At 39.4% G+C, this 24,071-nt stretch overlaps 4 protein-coding genes across 6 annotated transcripts in view; 3 read left to right on the plus strand and 1 right to left on the minus strand.

Moving 5' to 3' along the window:
* The window catches only part of LOC5513863, a 40,949-nt gene extending 38,345 nt beyond the window's left edge, over nucleotides 1–2,604 (plus strand). For all 3 annotated transcript variants that reach the window (XM_048721971.1, XM_048721970.1, XM_048721972.1), the window contains 2 exons: nucleotides 225–386; nucleotides 2,186–2,604. In XM_048721971.1, coding sequence (XP_048577928.1) covers nucleotides 225–386; nucleotides 2,186–2,335 — 312 coding nt within the window. In that variant the 3' untranslated portion in view covers nucleotides 2,336–2,604. The remainder of the gene's footprint in view (nucleotides 1–224; nucleotides 387–2,185) is intronic.
* A 2,662-nt stretch (nucleotides 2,605–5,266) lies between these two features.
* Nucleotides 5,267–9,375, plus strand: LOC5505116 (akirin-2). Its single transcript, XM_001625903.3, has 4 exons — nucleotides 5,267–5,631; nucleotides 6,983–7,231; nucleotides 8,406–8,477; nucleotides 8,986–9,375. Exons 1-4 carry the CDS (start codon nucleotides 5,460–5,462, stop codon nucleotides 8,994–8,996), a joined length of 504 nt encoding a protein of 167 aa, XP_001625953.1. The 5' UTR covers nucleotides 5,267–5,459; the 3' UTR covers nucleotides 8,997–9,375.
* Nucleotides 9,376–10,939: 1,564 nt separating this feature from the next.
* LOC5505098 (zinc finger MYND domain-containing protein 11) lies at nucleotides 10,940–18,843 on the plus strand. Its single transcript, XM_032373525.2, has 9 exons — nucleotides 10,940–11,512; nucleotides 12,648–12,800; nucleotides 13,076–13,165; nucleotides 13,517–13,609; nucleotides 13,876–13,963; nucleotides 14,464–14,519; nucleotides 14,877–14,954; nucleotides 15,396–15,671; nucleotides 16,447–18,843. Exons 1-9 carry the CDS (start codon nucleotides 11,234–11,236, stop codon nucleotides 17,362–17,364), a joined length of 2,031 nt encoding a protein of 676 aa, XP_032229416.2. The 5' UTR covers nucleotides 10,940–11,233; the 3' UTR covers nucleotides 17,365–18,843.
* A 913-nt stretch (nucleotides 18,844–19,756) lies between these two features.
* Nucleotides 19,757–23,889, minus strand: LOC5505119 (allatostatin-A receptor). Its single transcript, XM_032373528.2, has one exon. It carries the CDS (start codon nucleotides 21,293–21,295, stop codon nucleotides 20,291–20,293), a length of 1,005 nt encoding a protein of 334 aa, XP_032229419.1. The 5' UTR covers nucleotides 21,296–23,889; the 3' UTR covers nucleotides 19,757–20,290.
* Between the last annotated feature and the right edge of the window lie 182 nt (nucleotides 23,890–24,071).

Genomic DNA, 24,071 nt, shown 5'->3' on the forward strand with positions numbered 1-24,071 from the left:
ATTTTGGTGCTTTTACCGTACCTTAAGTTAAATTAGTGCAAACTTGCAGGGAATCATGTTTTCCTGCATGTAGTCCTGAGGGAGGAACACTCTTTCTTATTACAACCGCATTCTCGGCCTAGTCTTCTGTATACTATAAGATGAAGTACAACATACTTTAGGTTGACGTCAAGTGCCTTGTGTTCAGGGCACAGGGTGACCGCGTTCTGTTTTCTCATCTCCAGGGCACGATAGCACAGTACTTCGCGACGCTCAGTTGTCCCGTATGTCAGGAAATGACTCCCAAGAGGCTTTGCGATGCGTGTCAGCAGGATCCGCAAAAGGTTGTGGTCACCCTGAATGCGCGCGTGAGAGATTGGGAACGAGCACATGATCAACTCAGTCAGGTAAGCGTCGTAAACACGATTTTAAACATCGTTGCCCGCCAGCCTCATTGAAGGTAGCCAACTACTACTTTATCGCTTCCCGGTATAAACTTTATAGGGACCGATAAAAGGGCCTGACATTTGGGCCACATTAGAGGGACACTTGCACTGTGGAGAGTGATTTTAGTGTTATTTCGGCAATCTTAAAAACCATGAAAATGATGTGAAAAAATTAAAATAACTATTCAGGTTTATTAACATATGATGGGAATGTTGTCGTTTCGAGGGACTGGTACCGAGGACTCTTAGTTTTTTTTCAGATACTTTCTCCATTGACTAAAGATGGTCACAGTCCCGGTTTTCTCTTCTGATTACAAGTCATAATGTTTACGAAGCACCTGCGGTACGGTAACCTTAAAAATAACAAGAATCATGCAGTTTTTTCCAAATAAGAAATATATTAGTTTCCTTATATGGAAGTGACCGCGTTTGGCAAAAACGACAATTTTTGGCTGAATTTTCTTGATATGATGGCCTTTAATCTTTCAGATACATACAATACCTTCGTTGGAACGCCTAACATCGAGCGGATGGAAATGGATTGAAAATAGTAGTTTTATTTTATTTTTAGTTTTAGTAGTTTTTTTTTTTTTTTCGAAACAGGCCGTACCTTTACTCAAACCTTGAAATTGCATAAAAAAAAAAAAAAAAAATCCTTTGTATAAAATCGCTTTTACCGAGAGCTGGTTCATTTCTAATTATTACGCTTGGGTGAAGAACAGGGTCTGGATGGGGTTAATCGACTAGCGACAAACGGCTTTAAAGAAACTGACTCCAAATAAAACATGAAAAAAAAACTAGTGACTAGCCACCAAAAAAATATTTATCGATTACCGACATTGTATTATTTCTGGTATTTTTACTCTTTGCCATTTCAGAATCTGCATGTATTTCCTGTTGCATCAACTTTTAGTCAATTAATTTATTATAAATAAGTTATTAATTACATGAAATCTGATACAAAAGCGAATACTAGCTTAGATTTACCGAATACAGACAACGACCGATAATTCTTACCGAATTATGGAAATTTTAACTGACTACCGACCTGCAGACCCCCCCCCCCCTCCCCCCGCATTCAAACCCTGGAAGTAATCAGGAAGATTTTACGTTTTTTGTGCCACACTTTCATATTCTATTTTAATAGAATAAGTTTAAAAACTTTCTTAGTACAAGCGTGCGAGTGCCCCTTTTATTTTTGTTTTCAATTACATTATCTGCAGATAGAATCACAAAACAATCATAAATAGCATAGGTATATATTTGGTTTAACAAATTCAGTCGTCTAAAGTGCTAAATGAACAGGCGGTCACTCGGTGATATTTTCTTACTTTGGACGCTCGAGTGACCAGTATAAAGCAAGATGGCTGCTGCAACACGTCGTATCGCAAGGAAAACAAAACCCCAAGTTAAGGCTTGCGAGCGGGCTAATTGCTAAAAGGATTGTAGATAGGGAAATGTGGATGACAGCCTTTTTTACCCGAGCGTCTTACTACTGTGATTTTCAATATTTTGCGAATTCTCGTCAAAAAATTATAACTGCTACACCGTTTCTAGCTTCCGTCATTCAAACAAAATTGCATTTGGTGGTTTTTGATTGGCCGGGGCCTCGCTGAGAAGTGGTGTGTGTCTTTTCAGTGCTGGACCTTTGAGAAGGCGATATAGTAGTTTGGAATCTTCGGCGAGAGTTCGCAGGTTATTGAAAACCGCGGTCATAGTAGAGATGAATCTTTTTTTTAACTCATTATCATTTCCCTTAGATCTGCTTCCAGTGTTGTGGGTCACGTGATCACAACCTCAGCTGCGTCTCCATAGACTGCCCCGTGTACCACAAATTGATCCAAGCGTCACGTGACCTTCAGCGGGCGCCGGGCCTACGCGAACTGACCGATAGCCTCATTAGCATATAATAACACAAGCGTCACGTGACCTTCAGCGGGCGCCGGGCCTCCGCAAACCGATGGCCTCATTAGCATATGCTCTCTCTCATCGAGCTAATGAAAAGACACCGAAAGAAACTGTAATGCCACAGTAAATAGCAATCTAGTCGAGTTTAGAGACAGTATAGGACGCAGGTACTAGGGGGAGGTATTAGTAGCAGTTTATAGTGCTCATTAGAACTACTAAGTTGTTGTCGCAACGACAATTATTTGATAAGAAAAATAAATAGAAATGATAAGTACTGTGTGATGGTTGCAAATTGCGAAGCAAGCTAACGCCTTAGCCCACCTCCGTTTGCCCGTGACAATTATAGACAATAAAAGTAGGAAGTGCCCGGTGTATTTTATTTAGCGTTTTCGTCTCAGAGCAGGACGGATTATAAAAAAACTCAGTCATGTATGTTTTCATTTTTTCTTGTCTCCAAGACGTGAATGAGTTTTATTTCTTTTCAGTAGGCATTTTTTTTTCTTTCTGGTTTGAGCTGCATCGTCTTTTCCGCAATATTTTATAGTGGAGAAGAGGAAAAACGCGCTGCTGACAAGTTACTCATTTACCAGACATGCGGTTACATAGCGCGTCGTTTGGAAGGTCGTACCACAAGTGACCTAATAAACGCCCCCTATCCAAAGAACGCTTCCTACAACGCACCTCTCTAACAAACGCCCCCACCTCTACCCTCTCCCGCTTCCCTACATCCAAGCTTAAAAATAAACAACATAGGAATCCCAGTAATATGAATAATATTTAATTGCCTGCTTGCTTAAAAGTGAGTAGTGTCTTGCTCAAGAAACGCTTGCTGCGCAGGCTATAGCGCTATAAAAGGGCCTGTGCCAGGCGTTTGTCACCTTCAGTAGTCATTCACCCTCCGAACAGACAACGGCTCCCGGTAGCGCTTTGAATAACAATGTGAATAGAGAGAAATATTTTTTACTCTATCCTGCTTGTATTATTTCAAATTACAACAATTCATAGCTTAAACTCTACTAGAAATATTCAAAAGGGTTTCACATACCGCAGAATGACAATAAACACCGGTATATGTTCAATTACAATTACTCGCGATCTCAGTCTCTCAGTCTCATACTTGGCAGCAAAAATATCTACATTTTAGCCTATAAGCGACCCCTGCAGAATTCCCCCTTTGAAAGTAAACCTGTAATATAACAAAGCTTTTGTAAAAAAAAAGTTGTTCTAACCACTTAAAAAAAGGATGAGCGAATCGCACGGTACAAGCATTTTCAACTGAAAATGATATGGACGCTATTCAGGAAAGCCTCAATACCGGTCTCGCATGTGTTCGTGACTGGCTCTTAGCCAATAAACTTAGTCTTAATGTGTCCAAAACAAATCACATGCTGATAGGTACTAAGCATAAGCTTAACAGTAACCTTCAGGACCCTGAGGTATTCATAAATGACACCAAAATAAGTAGAGTTAGTATATCCAAATCATTGGGTTTCAATATTGATGAGAGGCTCTCTTGGTCCAGTCATATCGATAACATTGCCAAGAGAGTCTCCCAAGCAATTGGCGGCCTCAGACAAATCCGACCCTATGTACCTCAAAATACTCTAATTTCAATCTACAAATCCCTTATTTTACCACTTTTCGATTATTGTGACGTGATCTGGGGTACTGCAAATAAGGGAGACCTGGACCGTCTACAAAAATTGCAAAACAGTGCGGCAAGAGTTATTACCAGTGAGTCCACGGTAGCCCTCGCCTCTCGTGTAGCGCATTCCGTTTAAGTAAGCTGTTTCAGAAAATCAATGAATAACGTCCTGAAATTCTTCAAAAGCTCAACCCGAATCCCGAGGGACTATTGCATGCATGTTCTATACTGTTTAGCAGCTGTAAAGATATTGTGGGCTCGTAAACATGGCGGAGACAATGACGATTTATGAATGGCCCGGAGAAATCGGCGCGTAATTCGAATTCAACTCAAATCTTGGTCAAATTTTTGCGAGAATCAGCTCCTCTTGTGCTTCTAGATTTCATATGAGATGTATAAGTCTACTTTAAGTTTCTAAATATGTTTTATTTTAGCCTATGAATTGTACGATATATAAGCAAATCGAAGAAATTTATTTTCCCGCTTCGAGTTCCGTTACCACCGGCCATCTTTACTTCGGATTTGAATTCAAAAGGTGTCGATTGTGGGCGGTCCTTACCCTTTTATAGCGCGGTTTTGTGTTTAAGTATATCCTGACTAACTGCACTTGTTTTTTTTTTTAATTTAACCACCTCCAAACTATCGAAATTTAATAAACGCCCTCGGCGTTTCTTAGATCATTTACTGTAAGAGCTAACAGAGCACGCTGGAGGAGCGAAAGCAAGTCAAATACAACCAGTTGAAGTAGGAATACTTCACTTTATCTTGTTCGTTTTTCTTTTCTTTTTTTCTAACAAGAGATCGATTTGGTCTTGCTCTACATTTTAAAGTCATCATTTTTCTGCAAATGCCAGGTGGAAGTAAAATTGTCTTATAGCGTCGTGTTATTGAGTTGATTGCATGATGAAAAGTACTACATGCGTTGCTCATCTCGCCGTCAATAAGAGCTAATGACCCCTATTGTAATTATAGAGTTCTTCTACACGTGGTCAATTAACGGACGACAGACTATCACAAACAACTAGCTGGTGTAAATTGTAAAAGAATATTAAGATCTGCACACGACATTTACAAAATCTACGTGTTTGTAAACGTTGATAGAAGAGTTTTAAAGGGGTACAGACTCATAAAACATAGCAAAAACTCACTCCTTCACTCCTCGACTCCTTGCTTGAGGGCTAGTAAGGCTAGGACTTCCGGTTTAGAATAATGAAAACGAGGCTGGTGATTGAGGAATGCAGCCCGCTTTTGATTGGCTGTTGCGAGCCCCGATAAAAACATTGTGATTCTTCATCTCGTCGCCATTTTGAATCTGCGACAAACGTAGTTAGTCGTGTTCAATCCAAGTCATCGTAGCAAAATTTTAATCGTTACATGCCATTTATCTAGGTTTTAAGCAAGATAATTTATCGCTGAAGGAATTGAGGAGAGTATTTTAGCACATATAGCCATATTTCTACTTTATAGATAGATTTAGTAAGATGGCTTGTGCGACTTTGAAAAGGTCTTACGAATTCGACCCTCTGCTAAGTCCGCAACACCAGCCTTCGCCAAAACGAAGAAGATGTATTCCAATGGCGACCTCTTCCAGTCCAAGCTCTTCTTCAAACACCGACTCTCCATTTCTAGAAATAACTCCTAGATACTCTCAAGGTGAGCTTTCTTTTAGAGAAATTCGTTCAAATGTTTCTTGTATCTGTGTGGTACTTTTATAAGTAGCCACCCCTGCCCACTTTTCTTAAACTTGAAGCTATTTTCTCTTCGAGTGAAATATCTAAAATAACCATGAATTACTAGGCTTGGTTTTATCTCTGTGTTGTACGTTGGGAATCCTAATTTTTGCTGTGATGTTGTGTGCTTTGTTGTCGTTTGAGCCATTGCATGCGAAGGCGTGAAAAATAAATGCGTCACAAACTGCGAGTGAATCGCGTCCATTTTCTCAAAAACATCGAATATTTAAAAGACTTCTCCGATACACAAACTGGAGAATGCCACACTCATTTCTCTACTAGATAATGTGGCAAATCTTGGCTGTGACCTTAAATCACATCTGCTCGTATTTCATACGTATTTCGCATGATAAGGGAAAAAAAGCTTTGTTAAACTTGTGTGAAATGCAAGAAGAGTGAGAGCTTTTAAATGTTTGGTAATGACTCTTTTATTTCTTCTCCTCGACATTAGTTTCAAAGCTTCCACATACATAATTCTACTCATTATTTCTTTGTTACTTAAAAATGCTGTTCTATTTAGCCGGTAGCACGTTATTTGCGTTTTTTGGTTCAGAATGAAACAGCTAAATGTTTCTGTAGCCTTCAAACCTGTGAAATAATTGTGTTCTCTGATGATTGCTTTCCTTCATGGTTTTCTTGAACCTTTACTCTATTGAATAAAACGTGGCTGATAACCTAGCAAATTTGATAGCTTGCATTTCGAAAAGTGGAAAGATACGCAACCAGTAAGCCCTTTTATGTACAGTAGATAACTTCTGGTGTAACATTTTTGTTTTGCTGTTAAAAATGCATTTTCCTAAATCAAGTGATGTCCTGTAATTTCAAAACGTCGACAGCGTAGGCTCACAAAAAAAATACAGGTAACATTATAAGAACTTTGGATTTCAGTGGTGACAAATTATTTCCACTTAATAATATAGCGGAACTTCTGCTGTGAAAATATGTATCTCTGCTTTATAAAACTAAAAATAACCGGGCATCAGATGCCTATAATCTTTACTCCAACAAAAACATGCACCTGGATCAACTTAAAAGCAAATCCTGAATAGTTTATATAATTTTTTGGTAGCAAAACAAATTACAGTATAAAGGTCATAAATGCTTATCCTGTTTAGTGGCACTCTAGGTAGGGGGGGACTAATGCTGTTGTAAAAGAATGATTCTATTGTCAATATTTTTTATCTGGCCTAACAGTGATGGGAAATCCAACTTTTCCATTCCTGGCTTGGTTTTAACCCATTCATACTCATTATCATTTTTTCGAATCCTTTCAGAGCAACTTTCCACAAACCTCCACATGGAGTGGAAAAGACTTCAGCGCCGCAAGCATCTAAAGGCTCCTAGCTCTAACTCTGTTGAATCTATGAACACATACACATGCTCACCAAGCTCATCGCCAACAAGGAAAGAGCAGCCACTCTTTACACTTAAACAAGTATCTCTTCTATGTGAACGAATGCTGAAAGAGCGTGACACACAACTCCGAGAGGAATATGATAAAGTGCTGGCACAGAAATTATCAGGTAAGAATTCACTTCGCTGAACACTTATGTCACTTGTCTGGGATTTTTTTTAGAATACAGGGGCAGTAAGGGTTATTTTCGTGATCTGTGAACAGCCTTTTTAGTTATCGTGAATTGCAGAAAGGACAAATTGAAAAACTGTGATTGCTACCTTGCCGTGATTCTTGAAAGGCGAAATTCGATCAGCATGAATTGTGATCTATTCTGTTTAAAAATTGTTATTTCCGTGTAAAGATTGATTCTTGGCATCAGTTTATTGTGAAACGTTATTTCATATTTTTGAAACTCGTGAAACAAACGGGGACCCCCTTCTTGCTGTCCCTGTGAATAGACTTTTTGTAGTGAGCTTTGAAACAGAATAAATTAGCTAAGCGTTTCAAACAAAGTGTCAAATTTAAAGTTATTATTTGTTACACGTTTTTTTTTTCAAATTCGATTTTTTTATCTGTTCACTAGGCATTTAATTTGAAGCCTTAGACCACTTATTGCCTAGTTTTGGTCATCTAGACCAAAACTAGGTCATCAACTTTGGTCATCTAGAAGTTTATGGTTTAGAGACTAAAACTTTTCAAACAAAGGTACTTCCTAACTGTTGTCTTTCTTTAGGTTGACTCAAAACTTGTCTGTCAATGCATGCTTCAATGGATTGTATCCAAATTCATATATATTGGATGGGAGGTTGCTTTTATCTATTTGATTAAATCTGGCCTGGAAGAAAACAAAATAATGCACTTGTTCTCAACAGAAAAATTGTGGAGTACCTTGTCTATTTTATTTACAAGCAACACTACATTGCCTTAGTGTCAGTTTCTTTAGACAACTTGAAATAATGTAAAATAGCATGTTATCGGGAGGAATTTTGTAAAAAAAAATATGGGACTTGACTGAGTTGTGCTGGTTTAATCACATTGTGTGGTTCAGTATCACCAACACTTTCAGAAGCACTCATTACATAAGCAGTTTTATTTTAGTGATGTTATCATTTTGCTGAATGGACTAAACAGTATACACATTAGTTCTAAATTAGTAAGTAATAGAGAGATCTTGGATCTTATTTTCCTATGTCTCCTATATCTTTGCCTCAGAAATTTGTTATGCTGTTTTATTTTTTCTTCCCACCTAATAAACACCTTACCAAGGCATGGTTATGATCGTATCTTCTTTGTTTCCCTAGAGCAATATGATTCATTTGTCAAGTTCAATTATGACCAAGTGCAGAGACGATTTGGCAGGTCTGCACCAACATGTGAGTAGCTTGTGTACTACTAGCCCTTGTGCCAGTTTTTTTTACCAATCTTTTATTTAAAAAAGCAGCAGAGCATTATTCTGTGCATGATTGACATTTGATAGAGGCATAGTTTTGAGCTATTGCATATGGTATATGCCACAATCATAATGCAATTAGAGTGATTTTCATTATTCTGTGAACTACACTTACTGTAAGCGTAGTATGTTTTATTGTGATCTGATTCTATTGTTTTCTTTTGTGTTTTAATGACTATTACCCTTATCACGCTTTGTTTTACAGGTTAATGGAAACCACTCCAAAACAATCGTTTAATGATAATGGATACTCCTAAAGTACATGATGGATAGTAAATTAACTGAGAAAACAGTTCCAGCTTAATCCAGACATTTTTTTTCTGGAAAGATTGTGATCTACATTAAAAATTAAGATTCACATTGCAATACTTATAGAAACTGCTTATTATGTCATGCTATTTCTTTGTTTGAATTTTTTTTCTTATTTCCAGATGTCTCTTAAAGATGGATGTCTAGCTCACTGCAATTTTTACATGTCCTTCTGACAAACCTTTTCTTAGTCTTGCCTCTTCTGCAAATGAATAGAAGAAAATGGACTTCTTATCTGGGCATTCTTATTAATACCTGATGTATTGTAAATTGTCTATTAGCACCATTTCACTGTATATGAACAGCACATTACATGTGTACATGTACACGTATAAGTATATTGTTACAAGTTTATATAATTATTGGAAATGTTACAAAATCCTGTAAAAAGAATTTAGGTTGAGTGTTCTTTAGCATGACTTTTTCTGTTTGTTATAGTTTTACCTTCAGAAAATGCTGTTCCCATATCTTGTAAAAAGAAAAATTAATTTAATAAAACAAATGAAGGCTGAGGTATTGTGAATTATGATTATTATGAATAGGTCTTATAGTTTTTTGGCCTTATAAAGGGTACTAGGTATAACTCTTGACTGTCTGATATATGTGCCGGAATACACAGGGTGAAATGGTTTTATGACTGACTGTCTTAGTAAACACAGTTTACCCATTGTAAAGTAGACTGTGTAGCAAGTGCGAGGGCTGGGAAAGATGAGTGATAGACTCCGTTCTCCTGAAGAGAAGGAGCGAACGTCTCTCCCGCCTCATCTCCATCGCTCTTTCCTAGCCCTTTTGGCTTGCTATGCTGGCTAATTGTAAAGGTCTGAGCAATACCTCAGCACTTGGGCAGACGGTGATTGAATGGTCAGCTGTTTGACTTAAACTACAGTTTATAAAATAATTTATTGTTTTGCACAGGCAGCCCACACGGACTTACATTATTTGAACGGATATGCTTCTAAATCGTATAAAGATAAAGAAGATGTTTTGATAGACTGGGCTTGCCCAAACCCTGGCCATTTCTGCTTGTATGGAAGACTTCTGAAGTCCGAGTGATCAGGATTCCGTTTTTGCGTTAATATAATTCAGTGACGACCGTAGCAGGAGGTACCTTCCCCTTTACCTCTAAAAACTTTGAAAAACATATGTTCAGTTCATTGAGAGCATCATCGACGAGCATTTTTCGTAAAACAAAAGCAACCCCCAATCCCTATACAATATTCCAGGCTGTTCTTACGGCTCTGCATTGTTCTTTATATTATTATTTCTTAGGTACATTTAAATAGTTCCCAATGACACTGGCCATGTTAGGGCTTATGCTATTTTAAATCGAGCCGTATTCTTGCCCTCCATCTGCGGTTTATCTCTCATTAACGGGCTTGTACTCAAGGCTGGCCAAGAAGAGGGGTGTGCAATCATCTGGGAAAAAGAAAAGACCCAATTTCGGCGGCCAAGAAAAAAAGGAGGGTACGCGCGGTTTGAGCGCCTGATAAATACGCACTCTAAATATTGCAAATTGAATATCATTAATTAGATTGCTTGGTTTGCCACCGCTATGGATCGCGTGTTTTTCATACTACTTATTTGTTTTTATCATCTTGACATGCGAACGCGCGAAGGTTTGATCGCCAGCAAATATCTTACTAAAAGAATGAAGCATTGTGCTCCTGGTTTCAGGTGTTAAAATAAATGGTGTATCCAGTCTTTCTTATTTCTTTTTTCCTTTTTGTTTTCTTTTTTAAACACATTCTAGACGCCATTTTCCCCCGGGTATTGTAATAAATAATGAATAATAATCATCGGCTTTCGTGATCTATCTGTTAGCGGTATAATTTTGCTACTACATACACACTGTACGCTAGGTACTCCAAGTTCGCGGTTACAATCCAATGTCAAACTTCTATCGCTCCTTTCCCCGTGCCGCTGAATCACGTATCAAACGGCGGTCCTTTTATCGAGACAAAACTTTTACTGAAAGTTATGCTAATCACATTTCCGTGACAAAAAACTACTTCCGGTCGCGTATCATTAACTTCCGGTGCACATATTTACGCTCTATTTACGTGTGTTGGTTACTCGACGGTGACTCAACTTAAACGCCTCGCACGTCTTGGCTCGTCAATAGCTCAGATACAACGTCTTCTTGAAAACCATCTTCAAAGAACTAGCAAATATTTCCTGAAAAAAGTTTTATAAAACTTGTGTTACGTTCGTCACGTCATCGGCACGAAATCGGAAACCACCGAAGGCTGGTGACCTGCGCAGTGACGGGTTATTTTGCCGCATGGAATAAAGGAAAACCCTCGAAAAAGCGCCAACTCGAGAAGGAACACGGAATCGACGGGCTTCTTGCCTTGGTGGGTCGATTTTTCCATGGCTAAAGTTTGTGTCAGAAGGTATTCAGATCCCGAATTCGTGAGAGCTATCAAGGAAGCAATCGGTAAAATCACCCACCAAAAACAATGTCCGAACGAAGATAGAATCGTGCGAATTCTACAGGGCGAGTACGAGTGGGGCAAAGGAGAAATTTTAAAGCAACTAAAACTTGCAGTTAAGGATGGGTTTCTGAATCAAGTAACAACTACGTCAAACCACGGAAGTACTAAGGGGATCCCACAGACTGCTTTCCGTTTAAACCAAGAGAATGGAACGGTAAGAATGATTTTTAAATGTTTTCGTGTTCCAACTCGTAGCCTGTCGCCTGGCCACGCCGGCGTTCGCGCGAACTGATATAGAGAACACTTTGTTTATAATTCAAAGCGTGGGCGTACAAGTCGGCTTTTGCTACTACTAAATCGACCTATTACATACACTCGACTAAGGCCAATTCAGCATTAAAGTTAAGAGCTTGTACTCTAAGTTATTCACATTTAAATCACACCAAAACAAACGCAAAATGTCGCTAAGATCATTCAACCAAACAACACGTCTGCAAAATTATATTGGACCGTAGTGACTCAGTAATATAACCATCGCGATATTTTTTATCGTGGACTTTGTATAATACTGTTTCGTTTACATTCAGGATGTTGTTTTGAGGTGTAATTTTTTGAGCTGGTGACTATTTATTCTCTCGTTTTGCATGTACGCGAACCGTGAAGAGGCGATTTCGTCGCTAAAAAGACGCGTGATTTTCTATCGTGAAACTATTTCTTAGCTTTACTGCTGTTTTATTGACTTTTCAAGTCACGCAACAATTAGAGCCTATTTTTTTTTAGTTTATTTCACTTAAAAGTTATTATACCATATTTACCCCCGCCCCAAAAATTGATTATAATCTCCTCTTTCCTCGGATATCAATAGAAATTGATAATCCTGGAATATTTGCATTAAGTATAATTGTCTACGTTGCTATGAATATTCACGCTTTCGTTTTTTTTACATATTACCATTTTCAGCAACTGAGCAATTTATTGTTCATTTGAACATTATTATTCAAATACCTTTCTTTGTGTTAAAAACAAAGTATCTTCAAAAGCGCCTTGGGTTTCGGGCGACCTATTTTGACCTAGGTTTTATATTACTCTATTCAACTCTAACATATCCATGAAGGAAGTAAAACATTTGTATTCTTGCCGTCAGCACGAAACGGATGGCTACCCTATTATGTCTAAAATAATTATCTATGTTATTTATATACTAGAATGTATATTATAAATGCTATTAATATACTTTAATATAAAAGCCCACTCAACCTTCACTAGAACCACCCATGGCCGGATTGTTATATTACACTTTTTATGTATTGTTTTTGTGTATTAATTGTGTTGTTTTTTTATGTGACCAGGAACCAATAAAGGACACACATGACTGGTACTGCTGGCGGTGCCACCGTCCAGGTGAGGTCATCTTATGTGACTTCTGCCCACGAGTTTTCCACAAACGATGTGCACGTGATGGGGCCATGTCCGCCAGCAAGTGGAGGTGTCCTTCATGCCAGGTACGGCCAGAGATGAGTGTTGTGTAGACAGAAAAATCTTGTTGTTGAAAAACAAAAGTAGTACCTCAATTATAGCACAACCAATGATGTGAACACTGAAAATATATATGGAATATTAAAACTGTCAAATAGGAACATGTCTTAATGAGTCTCAGTTTCTGAATTCTTACATCCGATGTCAGCCAGTTTCAGTGGTTGCGCTGCTAGTAGCCACTTGATCACTTATTAGTAAGAAGCCACTCAAACCCCAAAAAATTCTTTTCTGTATTCTCCAGCCAGAAAATGTGCCAGAACTGATGGCTAGTAAGTCTACTGATGAGCTTTCCAAGATGCTGAAGTTTACACTGGAAAGAATGAAAGAAAAGGTTTTTCTTACCCCTTATATTGTTATATTAAAACCAGTGGACAATCTTTCTGTTCTTCCAACTTCTGTGTCAGACGGTCATGAATATTGTATATTGGGATTGGCTATATTTTTTTTGTAAAGATACGGGTTTGTCTAGAGAAGAATATGCAGGGTGGGGCTCAGAATAGTAGTTTAAAATATCATCCATTGCTCTGGTAATAAAGGTCACTAGATCCATCAAAAACTACCATCTAGAAAAGTTTATTTATCCATGTAATTTCTCATCTCAGCTTCCTGTCCCTTTCAGACCATCCCATGGATATGTGGCTTAGATTTTTCTTCCTGATATTATTCTGTGTGTTGTTCTCAGGCCAAAGATTTTTTACAACCATTCTGTTTGGAGAAGTACGATGACTATCTACAGTTTGTGATCAAACCAGTGGATCTTAGCTTGCTTGAAAAGGTGGGTAGTTGAACATGATTTGCATGATGCAAATCTGGTCTACAATGGACCACTCATAGTCCATACAGTATCTCAACAAACGGGTAAAAAATGAAATACATGTGAATGCATGTGAAATACATAGAGACTTTGTAGTAAGAACCAAACAAAAGAAACACATTTTCATTTGTCCTGACTTTTAGGATAATTTAGAAACTATTTCTTAATGTTGACCTGGGCTACCATTTCAAAAAGGGATTGATACCATGTTTGTCATCTGTTCACAGAATGTACGCAAGAAGCATTACAAGACAGCTAAACAGTTCCGTGAGCATGCTCAGTGGATTCTTCACAACGCCATTATATATTTTGGAGGTGCTTACCCTCTTTATCAAGGATGATGTGCTTGCAAGGATGCCCATTGTTTATATGATTGAGAATTGATATCACAGTAGATACTATAGGATCTATCAAAAAATGTTTCTGTTTTGCTCCAGTCATGAAAAAAATGTTTTATCGATTCTTTTGGCTGTAGTCGTCACCTGTGTACAAGGCCTCTAATTTCTCTATAATGCATAAAACATATTCTTTTCTTTGGTAAAAAAACAAGTGGCAACAACAAAATGCCAGTGGTACAAGTGAACCGGATTTATTCAGTGGTACTAGTGGTGGGACAATGGTTCATCACTCTTACAAATGGTGTTAAGGACAAAAGAAAGAATAACTGGGCCTAACAGAAGTGGCACAAGTAGTGATTAGGGGCTTGCAATATTTCAAGTGGTGCCTAGCGTGTCATTAAGGACAAAAAAATTTTGGAAAATCCTTATTACAGTGCTATCTAAGAAAAAAAAAACCTGCTTATCTTTTATTTACAGAGGATAGGGAACTCACCGAGTTGGCAGAGGCAATCATGGAGGACTGCGACGGGGAGGTAAATAATTTCCATATTTCCTACCATATGTTCAATAAATCAAATTCAAGGGGGAGGGATGTGTGGATATGGAAGCACATGTAGCCTCATGTGTTTAACACTCAACACTGTGGCCCAGGTTCAAATCCTGACTGGGGGATTATCATTTCTCTTCTTGTCTCTTCAAGCTTTATTACACTAACATGGATCTGGGAGACATAAGAAAAACCTTGAGGATGCAATAAACCCTCTGGCAGCCCTCATTGACAGTGCTTACTTACAATGCACATACAGGGTACTTGATTTGGAGGGATTATCATCGACACTTCAATCCATCCCACCTGTTAGCAGGCTCTTATCGAGTGTTCCTTTTTTTAGCTCGAGGAGATGGTCCGATGTCCCGACTGCTACATTCAGTCCAATGTTCGGTCTGTTAACTGGTTCTGCAAGCCATGCGTGAGTATTTTGTTTTGCAAACATCAGTTTTAGCGAAAACCAAGGGCACTTCTGAGCCCCTGCGAAAACTCATTTGAGCTTTCAATTGCCCGCTCTACATTAGGTTACCATCTTTTTTTACCCCCTCCCCTCTCCTTCCCTTTCTATCAGGAAATAACAATATTTGTTGTTTTTGATTACGACGTATTGGGACGGTCGAGAGCCTTGTGTAACGAAAAACGCGAGTCGATGGTTTACGATATCTGCTACCGCTTTTTCTTACAACACTCTTTTTTAGGGATGGGGCTCCGCGCACACGGTTCTTTGCGTCACATGCTCCGCTATCAGAAAAAAATTTGAATTTGTACTGTGCAAAGGCTCCATCAGCGATGTAATCTTTACCATAAAATTGTTGTTGTCGCTCTTGCTAAGTTTAATCAGTTTAATTAATTATATCCCCAGTTCTTCCCGCATGAGCTTGTCTGGGCAAAGATGACGGGCGAGCCGCCATGGCCGGCCAAGCTTCTAACCTGGAGCGATGACCAGACCCGGGCCCTCGTGCGCTTCTTTGGCAGCGCGCATCAAAGAGCCTGGGTAGGAAGTAAAAATGTCAAGCCCATCGCGTGCAAACCGGAAGTGAAGAAAAGATCGCAGCGATGGCTGCAGGCGATTGACGAAATGAAGGAATACCAGAAACAACTGCGAAAACTTTACCCCGATAGCAGCAGAGATAAAGAGGTACGGGACATCACTTCCGGTTGACGGAAACCATGCTAACGGGGGACTTGCATTAAAAAACAGCAACTTATTGAGCGCTTACGAAAATAAACCCTTTTTTTAGAAAGGGTTGAGTTTCATTTAAAGATTTCTTCGTCGTTCTCTGGTGTGACGGGCGCAATCATTTCTAATTTTTTTGTTTGAGCATTTTGTTTTGAATTTGCCACTCAAAAAGGTCATGTGATCTCTTAGCGCAAGTCCCCTACTCTCTTTTAGTGTCACGAAAGCGGCTGCTTAGCAGACTAAGTCTCCCTTGTTCCAGAAAAAAAAAATCCATGCCCTTTCCCCATTTGAAGGAGTTTTCTGATACTGAAACGCCCTGGAATTCCACATTTGGAGGAGAAATGGCTTGTGTATGGTGCTGCTTCCCTTTCTCTATCAGAGTTAGTCTCCTTTCCACTCCTTGTCCCATTAAAGCCGCATTGTCACCAGTCACTCCTTGTCCCATTAAAGCCGCATTGTCACCAGTTTACTTCCGGTCGATCACGTAACAATCTCCTATGTTTTTTTAACGGAAAACGCGAAAAATAATTTTAAATAGTGAATGCAGTGTGTCTATTGAAAATTTCTTTGAAGATGTGATTGATAATTGAGAGCGGATGGCCTGTTAAATAGCGCGGATTTAAATAGATTCTATTGTCTTTTTACGGTTGAGGTTTCCGTCGAACCTCCGGAAGTAAACTGATGACAATGCGGCTTTAAAACGTGCATTAATCGAGATTGAGTTCTTTTGCAGATCTCATCTAATAAAAAGAATGCATTATTCATTGACACTGAGACACAAACCGATGCCATGGCTTCTATCAGTAATGGCGAAAATGTCAAGAACAAGGAAACAGAGCAGATAGCGAACAACAAGGAAATGGTGACGAGGATAGGCGAGATGGAAACCAATCATAGCAAAGCAGTACAGAACCTAGAGGCAAAACTCGGACAGGTGAAACAGCATAACGAGTGCCTGAGCACGAGATATACGCAGCAAAATAGCGAACTTCGTGCTCAAATTAAATTGTTGGAGGAGCATTTGAAATCCGCTACAAACGCTCTTAAAAACGAGATGACCAGATGCAAAGAACTTGAGAAGGATTTGTGTCAGAGAGAACAGGAATGTGCGGCACTAAAGTGCGAACTTACGCAGCAGACAACAGGGCAAAATGGCACCCAGAATAACAAACGTTCTTACGAGGCAATAGTGAAGGACCAGACAGGAACAATCATGCACTTGCAAGCTGCTTTAGAGAAGGAGAGGCAGGAGAAACAAAAAGTCTTGCTCGACTCTTTGTCGCCCGATTCTCAGAAATCCCGCGAACGTGAGATACAGCAAGCCGTCAAACGGGCAGTGAACAAAGAGAGGCTCGAAAAAGAGCGCGCCATCGACGATGCCGTTAAGCGAGCGGCGGAGAAATATAGACAAGACAGAGACAGGCATTTACAGCAGGCTCTACAGATGGCTAAAGACGAGGCGCAGAAATCTCTACAAGAGGCGGTCGCGTTAGCTAAGCGCAAGCAGTGGTGTTCGTACTGCAACAACGAGGCGTTCTATCCTTGCTGTTGGAACACTAGTTACTGCACGGTGGAGTGTCAGAAGGCACATTGGTGCTCGCATAGGTTTCATTGTATGAGACTCGCTTGTAATTGTGGTAAGAACTGCTAAGATCAGCTTCGCTTTTTATTTGCTAGTATAACTTTCGAACTCTCGAAAAGTACGGAAGCATTCGCGATTACCACCGACGAACTACCGAATAGTACCGAAGCCTTCGCGATTATAACCGACGAAGTTCCGAATAGTAACGAAGCTCTTCCAATTATCGCTGACGAACTCCTGAATAGCAACGAAGCATTTTCAATTATCGCCGACGAACTCCCGAATAGTAACGAAACATTTTCAATTATCGTCGACGAACTCCCGAATAGTACGGAAGCATATTCGATTATCACCATTAAACTATACCGACGAACTGACGAATTCTCAAATAGTGCCAGTTTATGTTCTTAATTGTACCGAGTAAAGCCCGAAAATTTCCGATCAGCTGTCGAATAGTACCCGACAAGTCCTTGACTAGTAACGAGTGGTCGCGACGTTGCATAGTTGTTCACAAAATGAGCAACTCGCGATTTCTAGTAATTTCCAGTCGTATAGATTTCAACCTATGCAATTTAACCATGGATTTCCATTTTAAACGCCTTCTTGCAAGCTAAACCCAAAAGCGGTTTTTGCCAAAATATTAACTGTGTGGTTTTAATCCCAGTTACGTCTACAGTTCACGAAGCAGGCGTTTTTTAGGTGTTGTTGTTGTTCATGGATTTGGTAACGTTATACTGATGCTCACAAGGTTTCAATATGCCGTTCATTCATACGTATTTCTGCCATGTATTAGAAGCCACTGCCACAGCAACACTCAACGTCACGTGATTTTACGCGTGATTTTACATTTCCTGGGCGATTCAAACTTTATTGTGTCGCTAATGCTAAGTTCAAACATCGTATTATCCATAAGCCGTATTCAATGCAAATGCATGCAAATGAAGATAAAACAATCGCCTCGATTTATTTGCCTGTTTAATTCTCTATGGCTAAGTTCAATCGTTGTATCATCTATCTATCTTATTTAAAAAATGAGGCAAGTCAATTATTTCACCTTCATTTGCATGCATTTGCATTAAATACGGCTCATTTATAATACGACTTTTGAACTTAGCATAAGATAGACTACAGATGCTAATTAAGATATTATTATTAATAGTTAGGTTTATAGAACGTAATAGTTCTAATAAGCCCTCGTTGGCCTTTTTGTGTCTTCAAAGAGGGGCTTATTTCAAAATATCTTTTCGCTTTCGCTTATTTCAAAATGTCAAATTTCGACCTTAGGTATTTCTTGGTCTCTCGGATGATATAAACTACATTAACAACGGCATTGGGTGCACCTTTACATTTAAACCAAACAAGAAAACTTGTAGCATCATTTCTATGATTTTAAGGGGAAGAGAGAATGCTGGCTCTAATGGGGAAGGGGGGAGAGAGGCTGGAGCTTAATAGAGCTTTTACTAGAATTAAACTTCGAGCGTGCGCGGTTTATTGTGGATTTTTCTTAATTACAATTGGAATAAAGCAAAATATGTATATTTAAAATAATTAAGCTTTTTTTTATCTTGTTACCTTACCCAACCCGAAATAGGAGCACACACTCTCCCCTACCTATTCCGATTTGAGCCGTGAGGCGGTGTTTGGACTGGGACGAACTCATCCAGTTCCGGGAAATGGTTCCTGTGACGTCACAGATGTTATCAACCACAGGCAACCCGATGAGAGCCATTCGGCTGCGAGTTCAGTACCCGATAACGTAGCTCAGGTAAAGTTCATTTATTATCCCGAGGGGGAGCGTGAGGATACTGTGGGGGAGGGGGGGCCTCGAGAAATTTCTGATGTCTAAAGAAGGGGGGCGTCAAAAGTATAAAGATTTTAAAAAGGGAGGTCACTGATTTTTTTGGGTGTTGTCTCTTACGTATAAAGCGACGAGCGTATTTAAGCCACGTTTTATCTATGCAATGCAAACCAGTATACACCCTATATACATTTTTTTCGTGGTTTCCGCTATATGATTATTTATAAGGTGCTTATGTTCCGTATTTAAAATGGTAAAGAAAACGGTCTGATGCTATAAGCGCTTATTCTTCGTCTTCAACATCCTCGCTAATATCTGATTTGTTGCCTTCCTTTCTCGTGCTTCGTTTTTCTCCGAAGGAGAAGACTGAAAGCCTTTTGCTTCCTCTGCGTCATACATCAACCTTTATCATGTTGACTACCGGATTTAGTCACACCTTTGAGAAATTGAATGGCTTCACTTTTCCTGAATTAATATTTTTTTAGCGAATTCTTTCTTCTGACCAGCGTGCAGCTAATCCCTCGCCCGTGTTCCTTTGACTAGGGGGGGGGGGGGGGGGCACCGAAAATATGGGGGAAGCATAGGGGGGGGGGGGGTGGGGTGGGGGGCTCCGAAAATCCGAAAATATGGGGGAAGCATGGAAAATTTTAAAGGGGGGGCAGCTAATTTTATCCCATACTTTAATCAAAATCCTCAAGCCCACCACCACCACCACGGGATAATAAATAAACTTTCCCTTATTACAAAAAAACATTAACTATTTCCCGTTATAGAAATTATGAACAATGCTTGAAAACGTTTTGGCGCCTCTTGCACGAATGAGGAAGTTTGAACTTCAAGAATGTCTCGAGTGTCAGAGGCGTGCTGAAACCCCTGAGCGAGATGGACAAGTTTCCGTGGATGGAAGGTGGGAGTTTTATCCTCGAATCTTCTGCGTCTTTCTCTGATATACAGGGCTGAATACGACTCGTACCCAGTCGTTATTTGCTGCTGAGAGGACGCCCACAGGAATCCAGAAGCGGTTCTGACATCTGAAAGCCAGACCGTCATGCACCGTGCGCTTCTTCGACCTCCCCAGAATAAATCGCGCGGCGTTTGTGTACGAGACTATCCATTTTTTTAGGCTCGGTACGGAGCAGCCCGCCCTTTTTGCTGTCGAACAAAACACGTCCGTATGACAACTTACGACTTTTAGCTTTACCTAGGAGCAGGGAAAATTCTTCGCGATGGTGAAGTGTTTCTTTGTGGTAATAAGATCCCTCTATACTCAACGGTCTTTCTGCAGCACAGTTGCTTGGCCATAAATTTTCTAAATTGCTTATCTTGCAGGGTGTAAAGGAATGGATTGATCGTGGCATTTAATAAGTACATCACGTGTTTGAGTTGATACAAAGCCTGTTCCTTCGGCTTTAACACTACCACCGAACTTCCTTCTTTCATTATATTATCAACAAACACGTACAAAAACGTTGGAAGTACGAAGAGACCAAAAACTATCGTAACGGTTATCACCTTTGTCGTAATTTTCTTTCTACGAAGAAATAACGTTCTTCCTGTGAAATCCCAGCACTGGTTTTGTCTAGAGAACCACAGGGTCCTGATGACTTTGCCATAAAGGAAAGCCAGTATGGTAAATGGGATAACTCCAGCTGCTAGCGGCCAAATAATCGTGCTCGCCCTGTTCATATCTTTACTTGTCCATACATATACACACGTTAAGTATTTTGTGTTGAATTTTAGCGCAATGGTCTCTGGGAGAATAAGCACTGCCCCAAGAACCCAACAAAGGGTTACCGCACATACAATCCTCTCCTTGGTGAACCGCCCTCTTGCGCTGAATGGATACAGCACTGCGTAGTAACGCTCTGTTCCTATGACGACGAGTGTAAAGGCTGACGAAGCAAATGCCATCCACGACAAATTCCCGTATGTAAGGAACTTGCACATATAATCCCGTGCAATGCCCTCTTGGTTTCCTCGGCTAATCAGCTCGTAGAAGAGTTTTCGAGGGGTGAAAAAGATGGCAAAGGTTGTATCACTTATGGCGAGATTAACAAGCAGTAGATTGATTTGCGTTCGCATTTGTACATTACGTAGCACAACCAAACATACTAGAGCATTACCCGCAATGTTTACAATGATCAGAACAGCAAAGACGACTTTGAAATGAAATGAAATTACGTATTCCTCGCCGCCATCCATACCCGCTTTTTTCAACCTTATATAGACTGTTTTAATCTTGCAGTTGCGGCACACCTGCTTTTGTAATTGGCTCGAACATGTTTTAACTCTCTCACCTTTGTCAGTGTAATTTATCTCTTATTCGAAACATCCCGGATAATTAAATGCTCTTCCTTTCCCTGTTGTACTTATTAAATTGCCCTTGGCGCGCGGTATAATAAAGCGAGCCTTTAACTTTTCTTCACTGGCACCGCCACGCTATTCCAGCCTTCTGTTGTCAAGATAATTGGAAATATAGATCTTTCTCTGTTTTTCTTCTTATATCTCGTGGCATCATCAAAAGCTGAATTGCTTCCTCGTTTGGACCTTTTTCTCTTCCGATAAATTGCAGATCGTCACAATGAGAAGGGACGTGAATCACTCACTTTTAACTCCGTCTCGTTACTGACAAATGTCAGTGCTCGTTTGTGATGCAAACGGACGCAAATCCTTTTAACAATTTCCCTTTGACTTCCCCTTTCCCCAGACAGGTGCACAATCAATTTGTGAATGAATTACCTTTCTTCTAAACTTGCACACCTCTTGCAGTTCCAACTGTAAACAAAATGTTTGTCATCCATTTATTCAATTTTTCACCCATTTCAGGCTTAAGCACTTTCGGTGAGTTCAAGGTGAGATGTGCAGGTAAATACAAGAAAGTTCAAGCCTTAGAAGGCTTCTCTGTCAGTTATTTTTTATTACTTAAAAATTATTTTTTTTATTTTATTAGTTCTTATAAATTTACCAGCAAGACATGACTTGAAATCTTTATGGTATAAACGTGCGTCAAATTGAGCAAATATGTATCCATTTTACGCATCGTTTGACAATTTTACCTACAGAAGAAAATTGCTTTTAATGTATAGTGCAAATGTACGCCGCGGTGACTAATGTGTTAAATGATTCCCCAACAAGCCATAAACTACCCATCATTTTGTTTTTAAATTATGATTTCCCAATTACACACTGTCACTATTTACATAAATACGTTTGGTTGTCATTCGTTGTTTACAATGATTATCTTGCATTGAGAAGCACTTCAACACTTCATAATTTAATCTCCTTTTCCGACCGTTCTAGATTGACCCCTTTAGTAATTAATAAAAAAAGGAAGGTAGACATTGTTTAACCGCGGCTCTCATAGAAACAAGTCAACTAACGAACTAACGAGACACTCGTCCCAAGGGTCTTCTGGGTAATTCTCAAACGCGTCCATTGAAAATTACCCAGAAGACCCCTGTGTGAGGCTGCAACTGTTGTTCTTTGTTAGCTTCGTCTCTAGGCTTCTCGGCGGGCCTATCACGGTCTGCAGGGCTATTAAATCATGGGCCCTTTTTTGCTCTCGGCCCCAAAGTCCCCTCGAAGTCGAAGTCAGCATGAAGCGTCCGCCATATTGGAAAGTGTGAATCTGCGCGCACAAAGAATAATGGAGCTGACAGCAAGGAGGCAGCCTGGGGACGAGGCTAGCTCTTTGTCAGGACAGGTTTATAAATTTGATCTCTACGTTAGCCTGGTAAACTGTTTTTTTTTTCTGTTTTTTTTTTTTTTTAGTTTTGTAAACAGTTTGTTTCAATATGTCATGTTCAATTCTTTATCTTCAATTTGTTTTACAGCACTAGTCCCATTCTCACCCATATCTTTAACCTAGAAGCTAGATATATATATATAGGTATGAAAAAAAACATACAAGCACATGATCAAAGAAAATAGCTAGAACGCTTGGTACCTTTCCAAACTATAATGCTCGGCTTTCAAAAAATGGAAATTACTGTAATGAAAATAGGTGAAAATTACAGAATGTACGTGTTCATCGGGGGGATGCCACCCAAATCCCTCAACAGAGCGACTTAGGCTAATCACGCTGCCATTTTATGCTCCCGCTAAATGGCGAGTAACACAAAGCATCCATTTCCATCGGCGAATTCCAGCAAGTAACCAAGATATTTTCAAGAAAATATCCTCAATAACATATCAGAATTCATTCGCAGATTGTTATTTTTAAGTTTCCTTGCGAATAAACAGCTGAAGTTTCAATTATAAACAATAACAAAGGAGTGGTTGATCTACATTCTTTAAAAAGATTGTAAGCGAAGATTTGGCAGGACAAAAACCGCGTCCCTAAGTAGTTTTACTCAGCCTGATATGCGTGTCAATTTTTTTTCTCTCTAATTTTAAAGTTTAAAGTTTTGCGCTCTTATTTTCGAACGTCTAATTTTCAGTTAAGGCCGTTCTTATTTCTAAGCATTTTCAGGCTGGATCTTAAAAATATTCTTCGATTTTTATGTATATAGGATATAACACCCAACGATTTCTTACAGGCTGGTAAAGGGGGTGGATCACGTTTCACGGATCGGGCAAAATGGCTTTTTCACGTTTCACGGACCGAAAAATGCCCTTATAAATCGTTAAATCACGTTTCACGGACGTCGAAATGGACGATTTCACAATTCTTGTAGGGTGAAAATGGCTAAATCTCGTTTCACGAAAATACCCTTTACCACCCTGTTATTAGGTAGGAAGGGAAAATTGCTATTTTAAACACAATTTGTTTCTGCATATTAGAATGCATCCAGACTAACAAGGCAATATTTTTTGCTATCTGAGCCTTGGCTTGTTCTTACCATGTTCTTTAAATTTGGCGACATCTCAGGCTGGACATTCTTAATAAATAGGTTCTTATAAAACAAAAAGTAATTAAGTTTTCTTTCACTCTAGTCTTTCTATTTCCAGTTGTCGTGCCCATGCCCCTATCCGATGC

This window comes from Nematostella vectensis, chromosome 14, assembly GCF_932526225.1.
Source record: "Nematostella vectensis chromosome 14, jaNemVect1.1, whole genome shotgun sequence".
NCBI lineage: Eukaryota > Metazoa > Cnidaria > Anthozoa > Actiniaria > Edwardsiidae > Nematostella > Nematostella vectensis.

What these genes read in the sequence shown, in the direction of transcription:
- LOC5505098 (XM_032373525.2), top strand. Translation starts at nt 11,234, where the DNA reads ATGGCTAAAGTTTGTGTCAGAAGGTATTCAGATCCCGAATTCGTGAGA. An exon ending in GGAGGTGTCCTTCATGCCAG is followed by an intron (nt 12,801 to 13,075) that starts GTACGGCCAGAG and finishes TGTATTCTCCAG; the next exon opens with CCAGAAAATGTGCCAGAACT. An exon ending in TGGAGGACTGCGACGGGGAG is followed by an intron (nt 14,520 to 14,876) that starts GTAAATAATTTC and finishes TCCTTTTTTTAG; the next exon opens with CTCGAGGAGATGGTCCGATG.
- LOC5505116 (XM_001625903.3), top strand. Translation starts at nt 5,460, where the DNA reads ATGGCTTGTGCGACTTTGAAAAGGTCTTACGAATTCGACCCTCTGCTA. An exon ending in AACTCCTAGATACTCTCAAG is followed by an intron (nt 5,632 to 6,982) that starts GTGAGCTTTCTT and finishes GAATCCTTTCAG; the next exon opens with AGCAACTTTCCACAAACCTC. An exon ending in GCTGGCACAGAAATTATCAG is followed by an intron (nt 7,232 to 8,405) that starts GTAAGAATTCAC and finishes TTGTTTCCCTAG; the next exon opens with AGCAATATGATTCATTTGTC.
- LOC5505119 (XM_032373528.2), bottom strand. Translation starts at nt 21,295, where the DNA reads ATGGATGGCGGCGAGGAATACGTAATTTCATTTCATTTCAAAGTCGTC.